Source organism: Eutrigla gurnardus (genome assembly GCF_963514095.1).
Source record: "Eutrigla gurnardus genome assembly, chromosome: 2".
NCBI lineage: Eukaryota > Metazoa > Chordata > Actinopteri > Perciformes > Triglidae > Eutrigla > Eutrigla gurnardus.
The window spans coordinates 21,722,618-21,735,106 of NC_139916.1; the positions used below are offsets into that span (position 1 = coordinate 21,722,618).

Here is a 12,489-nt window from a genome sequence, read left to right on the forward strand (position 1 = left end):
CCACAGAAATTAACCACTGGATTTGTTCAAACGGCATGAAGCAAAAAAAAAAAAGAAACAAACAAATGTACTATTTACCACAGCAGAAAGCGGAGGGCAGAAAATGCAAGCGTAATACGTTGAATTGGGAATGAGAGAGGCGCTCGTCTTTGCCTCCCTTTAAATGCCACTGCGGGTCCTGGAGAGTAATAGTTCTTTCTGGATGACTAGCAAACAGGGGCCATGCTTGGACGACCGGCTCTAGTCTAGCGGGGGAAGGCTTTATTTCCATCCCTTCTTGGTGTCAAGTGCACCTCCATGACACTTTCCTCTCCCTCTCTCCCCTGTGTCAATTCATCAAAGTTGTAACCCTGTTGTCCTTGCAGAGCGAATCAGAATGTGCCCCTGGCAAAGAATGAAGGGAAAAGTCAACAGGAATTAAGTTTCAGTGCAACTGTTTACTCAACTGTGGCCTGCAGTTATTGAAATTTTATCCATGGTTTTGTGTGACGACTGCAGTAATGAATTCAGTATGGCTGTGATATTCTCACTGACGACATGCTCATTTTGAGCTGGAAAAAGGATGGGGGTGGGAGGTGGGGTCTGGAGCTAGACGGACAAGGGGGAGGGGGGCGTGAAGAGGAAATCTGGTGAGGCCTAAAGAATAAAAACACTGAGACTCACACTCTTCCTACTTCGGCTTCTTCTCTGGTATTTATTCCAACACTGCCCCACTGAAACATGCGATTAGCGCACACACCATGTACTTAACATGATGACGGCATCTACAGCAGTTGGCCTGCGGTGTATGTTTGCCCCTCATACATCTCCCCACAATTAAACAAAGCAAGGGTAAAGAGGGGAAATAATTAAAATGTATGACTAATCACAATGTAAAAGTAATCACTTATGAGGCCGTGTTGCTTACTATTCAAGTGATACACTCGGAAATAATGATTTTTCTTATGATAAAACAGAGGGCATGTGACCAACTGATTATCGCTGCATTGACCCGCGCGCTCTATCAAGTGAGACGTCAAGATGCTAAGCTGTTTATGAAAAATGTTGCATACTCTGTGTTGTCGAAATGAGATATGAATGAATTTGCCGGTTATCATCAGTTCTGACAACAGAGCCGTGTATCACGGCACCGCGATATCACGTCACCCCGGTGTCACGGCGACGCTGCTGAAAGATGACAAATGATAATCGTGAATTATCACTTGGATCTATATGTTACAGTGCCGCGTCTCCCACGCTCCACGCCGCAGCATTGTTGCCCTCCACTGTGCGAGCGCTGATGGATGTGCTGTGACAACAGACAGCGGCACAGAGCCTGTGCATCATCACCAAACAGCTCCTGACAACAACCCCGGCCCGTCCTGTCGGATAGACCGAGATAGCACGAGACACACTGATCTTTTCAATGTTGTTTCCTTAAACACACTGTCGTGTGCCACACATAACGCTGACACCAACAGAAAGAGCTTGTCTGTTTGCCTCAAGTCTGAGGCGGCGAAAGAATGTTTTGGGCTTCATCGGCGATGACGCCGGCGCGCGCCTCCGCCCCTCATTGGTCAACGCGGCAGAGTGTGGCATTAGTCGTGAGTGTGAGGTGTGTTTACAATGAGCCGGGGGAAGATGCTGTCATGCCGTTGGATGTCGCGGTTCCTTAACCGTCTACAAAATCCCACGGCACCTACGTTCTTAAAATGTGTCCGGACGCCGCGATAAATATTTCACCGGAATGCAGATGCTGCGTGCCGCGATAAACACGTTCACAACCAAACACAATCACACAGGGAGAGCACTTCCCCGTCTTTAAATATTCAAAGAGGACCCCAATATACATAAATAATAATAATAATGTGTTTATGTACCAGATGTACTTTGAAGTGGAATTAAATATTAAGTGGCACTTTAAGAGGGCGAGGAAGCCTGCTGTTGACATGGCTTAATGAAGGGAAGACAGGTGTGAAAGGCGGACTGGTCTACCTGGTGCTGATGGAGATGCAGGAGGTCAGCTGCAGTCACCTCCATTGGCGGCGTGGCGCTCTTGGCTAGCCCCTCCCTGGACCCGCCCTCCACGCTCGCACCTCCATTCTGATTGGCTGGTCCGTTGCTCGTCGCCTCCGTCCCAGATTCTTGCATCATGACTTAAAAACCTGGGAGAAGACACAGAAAGACAGAACTCAGGGACGGAGAGAGGAGCAGCTGTTAAAACACGCAGCAGTGAGGTCGCATTTCAACTCTGGGCCCAACTATAAACATCTGTCATATCCTTCCCACACAATTTCACTTTTATTGCAGGTTTCCCCGTTGGTTTGTGCTTCCCCATGTCTTGTTTGTTTGCTTGTGGAATATGCAACGAGGCAAACACGCATGCACATGCTCTCGCAGACCGCTTATCAACAGAGTAATGAAGTGCTCCTTTGTTTTCTGTCTTTTCCGGCACAGATGACGAGTCCATACTGGGCTGGAGGGGGAACGGGACTTTGTTTGTGTACTCCACTATATGTGCGGGGGTGCGGTGGATGGGGTTGGGGTCCAGCACACATTGCAGAGGAACCCAACCTGCGTTGAGTGAGAGCAGAGGAGCCCAAGAAAACAGTGAACCTCCAAAACAAAACACTTTCTATGGAAATGGATATATTTACTCGCATGGCTCCCAGAAGAACCACGGCAGAATAGCTTTTTAATGGGAAACAGGGCGACTGCGTGAGGCCGGCCAAAGGATCTCCATGAGAAACATCCAATTTGAGGCTGAGGGAAAACAGTCAAAGGCTTCAGGGGTGCTCAATTAACACCAAAATACTGAATATAAATAAACCTCAACAAAAAATGTTGTCTTTCATAACTTAATCTAATTCAAAGCTAACACACAAATATTGACAGTGTCGTGGTTTTTATTTATCAATCAATGTTTTTTTTTCTTTAAAATATGACAGCAGTTATCAGTGTTTAATGTGAATACACAGATATCTGCTTATATTTTACAAGCTCTATTCTGCTTTTGGATACACAATAGCCAGACAGACAAGATGCCCCCCCCCCCCTCCCCGGTCTCTCTTGGGATGAGTTCCAGTGATGCTGGTGCATTTCTGTGCCCTTATTCCTCAAATCAGTGGAATGATTTACAGCTATTGTGCGTTGGTCGCAGGCCTCAGTGGCGCAACGCGTCTAGCCTCCCAATTCCAGGGCGGTTAATGAAGCTGACCAAGTCAGGCAGAAGCGAATTAACTTGGCTGATTAATTATTTATATGAAGCAGAATAAATGCCTTTAAAACACTGGGCCTCATCATGAAAGAAGGTGAAAATGGAACTAAATGCAGATTTATGGTGTTGCATTTAAGGCGTGTAATAGGAGGGCCGATGCAAGTTAATATGTGCTGAAGTACACGAGCACGGTGTCTCTAGAGGTCCAGATCTAAACAAGATGCAGACACACACCCAGACACCGTGGGGACACACACTCGGGCTGACAGATAGGAAATTGAGGTTGACAACTTGTCACATGAGAATATTTACAGAGCATAGGTGAGATAATAATCTAGACACGGGATTATTAAAAAATAAACAGCACTTTAATCATGGTTCTGGGATCAGCTCAGTAACCCCAGTAGCGGTTGTGGACTACGGTGGAGCTAAACCAGTACCAGAACAAGAGTTCTCTATGGTTTACATCTCCTCTCCTCTAGAAGTCCTCCTTGCAAGAAGCATATCCGAGTGAGTCATCTGACACTGTGGCCTGTGCCGGTTCAGTTGTGTGTCACAACGCCCCCACACTCAGGGGCCTGTCTGAGCAGCTCGGGCCCGGCCTACAGGCCCTGTTCTCTGGGCTGGGGCTAGAGCCGGCCCCCCTCTCCCTCCAGACAGATGTTGACCCGGCTCACCCCTTCAGTCTGGCACGGCCTCCCTCCATAATGGGATTTTCTAAACAAGGAGTGAGCAAGAGGAATACTGTGGGATGGGACGTAGCCAGCCACAACTCCATCTACAGGCCCTTGCTCGCACCGACTCCCCTTCTGAGACACCAATTAGAAACACACATTCTCGGGTGAAATTAAATGCCATTTGAAATAAACCACGGGCTGACGTTATTCACTCCCCACTTATTTTTCAAATAAAAGACATTTTTTTCCACATGGAGAAAAAAAGAAGGGCCTCCTTTCTTTTTTTTTCCAAAGCTGCCCAAAAAAAAGGGGGGGGGGGGGGGGGGGGCTATTATACATGCACTGTCATTCCATGCAAAATTTTCATAATTACAACGGAACGGCGTAAATTTCCAGATGCATGGCATCTCCGAAAGTAATCAAGAGAATGAGCCGCGGGGCTATTTTAATGTATGCAAAACTAGTGACCCACAATAAAGGAGAGAGAGGCTACAATGAATGCAAAGTAATGCGCGCATGCTTGGAACCGGCACTGATGAGGGGATGGCTAAAATTAACACCCAATTAATTTTCGAATTGACAAACAAATGAAACCCATAAATCTACTTTCTCATTAATTTCACCACAGAATAATTCAAAGCTGCAATATCATGAGCGAAAAAATTGGAGGGAAAAAGGAAAATGGGCATTATCCATCATAAATATCAAGAAGATAGGAAAGAGCCTTATTAGAGAGTTGTGCTGATAACCATGTTAATCTGGGGAGCACTGAGGCGGGGACACACCACCATCAGCTGGGGCCTGGGCAGCTCGGCCACGTGACTTGGCCCTGCGAGAGTTTATCTATCTATTTATTTTCACTTTGCTCAGGGGATAGCCTTGTCCGCGATGACTCAAAAAGCTGCACGTTTTTCCATCCGTTCCATTTATACAACACGTACAAATTCAGCTGTAATTATGGGCCAAGTGTCCCGCTAAAAGTGGTGGAGTTACCAGGGTTAAAAGCATATGCATGCTCCGAACACAAACATCTCAACATAAAACAATACACAAAAGGAGACATGACGGAAAAAAAATCTTGTCAGACTAAAATACTAAAATAGTATTAAAAAGTAAGGCGTTCAGACAAAAAAGAACAGGCTGTTCTGTTGGTTATTAGATGCCTGTCTGTTCTTTGGGGGGGAGTTGCTTGCAAAACAAAACAAGTGTTTGGAACAAACACTGGATAATAAAAAAAAGGTCAGAGTTTCTGTTTGTTTACAGTCTGTTTTGTTTTCCCCAGCCTCAAATATGGGGAGTACAGTAAAAACAAAAGTCACATGTGTCTCCCACCTGACCAGACAGGTTGAAGGTTAAGAACAGCCGGCGGCCAGAGCTCATCAACCCAGCCTCTCTTCTCCAACCCCCCTCTCCCCTCCCTCGCTGGAAATCTAATGCCTGTCCCCCTGTCATGCTTGCCTGGAATTCAACAGCTCAAACAAGTCAGCAGTCGATTCAAGGTAGGGTCGGCCCGCGCAGCTGTGCTCTGACCCTTCTCCGTGTTCTGTTTTTCTTTAATGCTCATGACAGTAAAGCCTCAGCGGCCACCTGCTTCGATTTGCAGAGTTCTCACACAGCCCTTGTTTACACAAGCGCACAACAAAAGCACAACATTTCTTGGGCGGGAGATAAAGACACACCGAGGAGGAGACAATGGGAAGGGGTTCAATTTAGAGCTGTTTAGGTTCGGCCTGCTTGCTAGACTAGACAGCGTGTCCGCGTGTACCGAAAGGTACAACAACAGAACGCTTCTCAAGGTTTCTTAAGAGGCTGATGTTCTGCTGTATTTTGGCTCCTGATTCTTGGGAAAAGTCAAAAAAGACAAACACGGTATAAATAATCCATCAGCGCAGGCCTTATCACTGACAACATACTACTCCAAAAGACAGGGAAAAAAAACTGGGCTCAATGGTGATAGTTTTCAAAACTGTAGTCCCACATCTCATCTGCAAAACAGGGCCTCCATTAAAAAGCCTCAATCTGGACTCACTGACTGCAACTCTCTGCTGAGAGGAGCTAACGGCAGGGATGACATTCTGCCAAAGGAGACTTCACAGTCAGACCAAACAACCATGTAATCTTGTCAACCACTTCAACCAAGTCACAGATAAGCAAAACATATCTCCAGACTACTGTGACAGTATAGTCGGAAGGACAAGCCCCCGCACACCCCACCCTGCAACCAACGCCTCCATCATAAACCCCTCATCCTTTGCCCAACACGAGACATAGCAGCGTTCTCTCAAGTTCTTCCCAGACCTTGTACGGGGTATAAGCAGACCACTCATGCTGGCAAACAAAGCAGCTGTTTGTTTAATAAGTGATTGCTGCCATGGCTACAGTAAACAGGAGGAGCGGGGGTTTGTGTTTATGAACAAACACATCTCCTTGCAGGAGCCATTTAATATTAACCAGGTGGAATGATCAGCCGATTTCCTAGGTGACACTCGGGGCAGGGCTAGTGTAAACAGGTTGTGGGAAGGGAGGGGGGGGGCTGGAAGAAATCAAGGTCGATGCAAATGCAGCTTCGGCTAGAATAAACAGCGAGGCAGCAAGTCAAGATAAACAAAAAGTCATTCTTCTGACATTCTGGGGTCGCATTAGGCTGGCGCGTTGCAGCTGCTAGCGAGCCACCGGGAATGAGAACAAGATGGGCGACGGCGGACGGGGTGGGCAGTCGTCCCGGCGCTACGGTCTCCTATGGAAACACACGGTTGTCAAGCAAAGCTGCCGAGCAGTGTTTCTCCCAGACCCAACAAACAGTGGCTCCTCACAACAGCACAGCGAGGAACTTGTAAAAACATGTTAAACATTTACCTTGTTCAATTATTCAGTAACTGGGTTTGTGGAAATAATAAAGGATGTCTGAGGGCTCCGGGAGACGGCACTCACAACATCAGGGTGTAGAGGGAAAATAATAACACCAAAAACACAAACGCAGGGACCGGGTGGAATCCAACGGGACTGAGACGTTGTCTGTCATAAGTGTGCCTTTGATTACTTGATTTATGTGTTCAGCAGCTCACAAGTTACTCCAGCTGCTACATCACACATTACATTGTCCCAAAATAAGTAGTGATTACAAAAGACAAGGCAGGTAAATGTAGTGTAGGGGACTTCCAAGCTGCACGTCACCTTGACCATGAATTTTTCATGAATACAACAACTTGCCATCTGCTGAGCCGAAGCCATCCAATGAGGCTTCCCTACCCAGAATGCATAGCTTGCTGTCTCCGATTCTCCCCTAGTCCACAAAAAAAATTACAGTTACCCCCACATAAGGAAGGCATAAAATATGAGCAAGTGTGCCAAACACATATTTATAACATATTGGGATGGCTGAGATAGGATCCTCAAGCATGAAATCCAGATCCAAACCCATTACTGCACCAGCAGCAGAGGGAAGGGGGCTCCACATCCAAGCGGCGGTGAGTACGGCGATCCACGTGAATATCAACCCATTACCGCGCCACAAGCTTGGATAAATGAACAATACGAAGGGTGCTGGAAGGCAGACTCCGGTGGCGAGGCTGAGAGATCCATAATTTCAGACAAAACACAAACCAGTTTGTCTCCTTGTGCGTGGAGCCCAGCGAGGAGCGCCTCGGTGTAAAGGCCTGCTGAGCACAGACAATGACGGAATGTGCCAAAGTAAGGCAGGCCACGGTATTTTTAGTACGACTAGGGCCGATAGAGACTGAGTAAATAGAGATGTCTAATGAGTTTAAATCTGGATGTACATGAATGGAATAGTAATTCTGGGATATGGAGGCTGTTTTAGGAGTGGATCGCCACACATTTTCTCAGCGACTCTCCTTCATTTGACTTTGATAATCTCCCTCGCATGTGGCTCATGCCCATTAACACTATGGCGAGAGGACAGACACCAGGAGACACAGGGCCTTCTTTTTCTGACCACCGGCTCAATGTGCAGGGAAAAAAAGCAGGCGTTGCTTCACTCAAGCTCATCTCACCAATTAGACCAGTCAAACACACATACCCGAAGAAAGAAAAAAAAACACATCTTCAATCTGTCAGCATCCTATGGGATCTGCAAAAGCACTTATTGTTTTAACATTACTTAAAGTGTGTCATATATTTTTAATCATCTTTTACTAGAATGTATGTAAGGGCTGCTCCCCAGGGTTTTCGGGAGAGCGAACTCGTGGAGAGGAAATGTGTCAGGCGCATTTTTCTGGGAACGCCAAGGTTAGCCTTAACGAACTCGTCTAATTAATATTGCGTACCTACGTAAAGAGAGGACAATATTATTAGTGCTGCTGTCAACTCACTGGAGTGCACACTTCCTCTGTGAGCTGACAACATGTAGCCTAATCATTTTTTTCAAGACAGACTTGTGGTAAAGCGCCGCTCTACACACAAAGTAAGCCTCTAATTACTGTTGAGTAAGTCATCAAGATGTGGTAGATGCATCTATTATAATTTCTCTCTCAGTACCATACATGGGTAGCTGGAAGGAACGGTGATGTCTGGCCTGACCCCCTGCTATTTAAATTATTCGTAACATTCTCTACAGACACAAACACACCACAGGTGGAGGTCTCCCACATCTTTTGTTACTCACGCAGTTTAAGTTAAGCTATTGATTTTCCAGACGCAATCATTAACCTTAAAGTCCCCAATGGCACTGAGGACGGGTTTGTTTCCTTTCGTACGATTAATTTGCGTGTGTGTGTGTGTATATATATATATATATATATATATATATATATATATATATATTTAGAACCATTGTTTTTCTTTTTATTCCTGCTTTCACTCCGTGGATAAAGATGTCCAACATTCACATTGTGCCCACACTGTTCCAACATCATGGTGGCTGAACAAAGATGGCAAACTTCATTAATCCTTTCAACTTCCCTTTCTACCTTTCACAATAAAAGCCCTAGACATACACACCGCGTAACTGTTTGCCAGAGGGAACTCGGAACAGATTCCCTATGTGCATCTAATCAAACATTTGATTGAAAAAGTGTTACACCTGTCAGAAATTTGCATCAATGCCAATATGAATAGTTTAATACAAAATATTTGCAGCCAAGTATTTTACGTTTCCATGTTTACTGATGTGAAAAGGCCTTAACACATGGAAGAAGTGCAATGGTTATTCTATTGCAATACTATCTCAGCTACAACTGCTTAAAACATCTGTAACACAATAGCCAGTATGTTCTTAGTTGTCTGATTCACAGTCATTGGTACGGGAGTGGCCTTACCCACTGACCCCTCCTGCTGCTTCTGAAGGAGCGACTCTTCCTCAGCGTGGTACCACGGTCATTTCAGTCTAAGAAACATGTTGTTATTTTTAAAACCCCAGCTTCCCAGAGAGAGGGTTAAAAAGGAAGGGAGTTTGCACCTTCCATTAAGCACTTAAATCGAAGACAAAGGGCGAAGGGGCTAAATACCAAAAGACTTTAGATTAATTCTGTGTTTTAATGGAATCAGGTTTCAACAACTCGTTTTTTGTTTTTTTTGGGGTTAAATACAGCTCATGTCAGGAGGATGCGTCCCACTCATAAAGCAGCACAATGACAATGTACAGTGGCACTAATACAAGGACATAGTTCATCATGACATTTTCTGCAATTCCCAACTGATTAGGGTCATTATGTTGGAGGCCTGATTTATGTTGTCATTTCCTCTCACCGATCCTGCATCAATGAATCTTAATGAATTGGTAAATAAGGGTGAAGATTACACTGTGTGACACTGCAACATTTCTCACCCTCAACGGCCGAGATTTATGTAGCCAATTAGAGACTAACAGAGAAAATTGTCTGGCAGAAAAATAATATTCTTTATGGAGCATTCTCAGTGAAGGGCAATTGTATTGTCAGTGTTAAAGTCCATAAAGCAGCCTCCCAGCCCACCTTCAGAAGGCAAAAGGAGCAGCCGGCGGATGGAAGGGCAGGTTTAGACCATTGTGAGGCTGTATGTCCGCAGAGCACAGCCAAAGTCCTTAACATTCACCACGGCCTATCCCACATGTTTGATCAGCATAAATACACCCCTGTGTGACAAACATGTTTACCTTCTCACGGCAAACATCAGACAATCAGACACCATGAGGTGCTGCTTCTCTAATGAAGACACAGGAGCTTTTTATCAAGGCCAGCCATGTCGGAAATATGCCTCTTTTATACAGACATCAAAAAGCATTTCTACAAAGAAAAGAAGCCAAGTTATTTGCTCTAAACACACAATAAGGCAATATTTCTCAATTAGGTTGTTTTTTTTTTCGTTGGGTGAAATGTATTACGTTAAAAAAATAAATTTAAAAAACACGTCCAAATGCCCTTCATCTTGAATCTAAAGGAGGAATATCAAAATATCATCACCTCTTTGAAGATATCTCTGATCAACACATAGGAGAGGACATATACAATATGATTAGGGGCTCTTTGACTATTCCTGGGTACATCATTATATCACAACTTTGATAGTTTGTATTACTCAGATGCAGATTAGGGAAGATGATTACGGTGACTTTTTTGTGTATCAATACAAAGTAGGAAAAAGCTGGCCTGCTTATTAATGCCAAGTTCTTAAAAGAGCACTTAGAGTTATAATGAGCCAGTATGTATTACATATTGTGACCAGATTTAGTGTGAGGAAGCGCCTCTCCACATCAAACATGCTGGCCTGCTATTAGGCACAGGGGCTGAGGGATGCTGTGTGAAAGGGGGTGGAAAATTAAAGCTGAAGCAACGCAGGAAAGGGCTTAATTTACTGGCATGTACAGTATGCAAATGAGATTACTCTCAGCTTAACTGCATCATTTATGTCCATAATAACAGCATCATCATTACAGGGCTCAAATTAAATTACACTGTAATTAGCATATCAAAGTGATTGGTTAAAGTTGAAAACAAATACGCAATTTTGTTAATGAACATCTGTAATCACCGTGTAGACTCTCAGTGAAAACATCCAAAACAAATATGTGTTTTGGAGACGGGGAGGAATATCCCACCCAAACGGCACGTCTGCCTGTCTTTGTGTGTGTGTGTGTGTGTGTGTGTGTAGGATGGAGGGTGTTTTACCTGGAGAGCTCCACACTCTCAGGATATATTTCCCAAACTCCAGGAGATCAAAGATCCAATTTCCCACACTTGCCACTTCGGGAGCTCATCAATAAAATACTAATCACTTCACGCCTGATTCTGAGAATGGAGCCGCAGTCGAAGGCTTAGGGAGACTTCCATATCACCAAAAAGCACCTCCGCTCCGACTGCCTTGACTGTTGTTGAACGCGCACACGGCACACATAGACACATTTATAATTTGCAGTCGGGTATTATCCAATAGCTGTCCTGCCTTTGTCTGATAAACACGGTGCCGTTTTAAGCACTGTAGCTCAGAGAGCCCCTTCCTCAGACCTCTGACAGAAATCCCACACACCTTCCTCCATGAGTGCATGAATGAAAGTCAACGCGTTTCATGTAGCACTTTCATCGTCCACACACAGGATGAAGAATGATCACAGATCGTGCCCCGTTAAAAAGTGAACTTTTTTTTTTCCTTTGTGCAAAATTTCAGTTTCCCTGCTGCCGAGCGCACCTGGTTTCCACTTTTACCGCCATCCCGTTTTTTTTTGCGATAAATTTAACACAAAAGGAAAAAGGCGGCGGCGGCGTCAGGAATGCACTCGTCAAATTTTAAAGAAGTGGCATGTTATTTTATTCATTAAGAAATCCATTAAAAGGCCTTATTCCTTGCAAGTACAGAGGAGATGTGCCTTTCAAGGTAGAGCTAGGGCAAATCCACTCCATCAGCTAATGATGGCACTCATTACACAGAGAAGCTGGCTAATGAAGGCGCGGTGGCCGGCCGATCCCCTCACCCAGCATAAAGCCCTATGAAATGCTAATATCTCACTTCTAATTAAAGGATACTAAGTCCAAATGCACCTTCACGGCTAGTAGCTGGCAACATAAATTTTATTTTTCAACACTACACTACACCCAAAGATGTGCCTGAGCAACATTCCATTAATTCATATTTAATACCCCCACCAGTCCTGCGTTTGCCTCTCCTCTCCCTCTCTCAGCTTTATGCTGCGAGTAGGCACATCATTACGCTTCCTAAGAGTCCATTTTTTTTTTCCTTTTCCTTTTTGTTGGTGCGCATATTACTTTAAAGTGCTTTGAGGAATAAAAGCATGCACACAACAGCCTTTATGCGTGTGTAACAGGGAAAGGTCAGGGGGAAAAAACAGAAAGAAAACAGGAAAATGTGCCAGCACGGCGCCTGTTCCACCTGTATACATTTACAGTGTTTACACATCTTTGGCTGTAAATATGTTTACAAGAAAACCTGCTGCCCTTCTCAGAAACTGACCTTGAAGCCAGTAAACAAGCCCTTCACCAAAGTTCATTAGCGTCAAAAGAGGGCATAGTCTTTCCCCTCTGATAATATAAAAACATACAAAAGGTCAGAGTGCCATTAGTTTATCAACAAAATATCCTCAATGGAGAGGAAGTCATAGTCATTCCAACAAATACTCAAGAAATAGAGGGCAGCACGTTGGTTTGAAACAAAATGTGTGACATAATG

General features: G+C 44.6%; 2 protein-coding genes across 6 annotated transcripts in view; both read right to left on the reverse strand.

Annotated features, from left to right (window-relative positions):
* Positions 1-12,489, reverse strand: part of mdfic2 (MyoD family inhibitor domain containing 2) — a 230,463-nt gene that overhangs the window by 138,253 nt on the left and 79,721 nt on the right. The window lies entirely within an intron of this gene.
* Positions 1-12,489, reverse strand: part of foxp1b (forkhead box P1b) — a 145,642-nt gene that overhangs the window by 78,540 nt on the left and 54,613 nt on the right. For all 5 annotated transcript variants that reach the window (XM_084037673.1, XM_084037676.1, XM_084037675.1 and 2 more), the window contains one exon: positions 1,975-2,144. In XM_084037673.1, coding sequence (XP_083893799.1) covers positions 1,975-2,133 — 159 coding nt within the window. In that variant the 5' untranslated portion in view covers positions 2,134-2,144. The remainder of the gene's footprint in view (positions 1-1,974; positions 2,145-12,489) is intronic.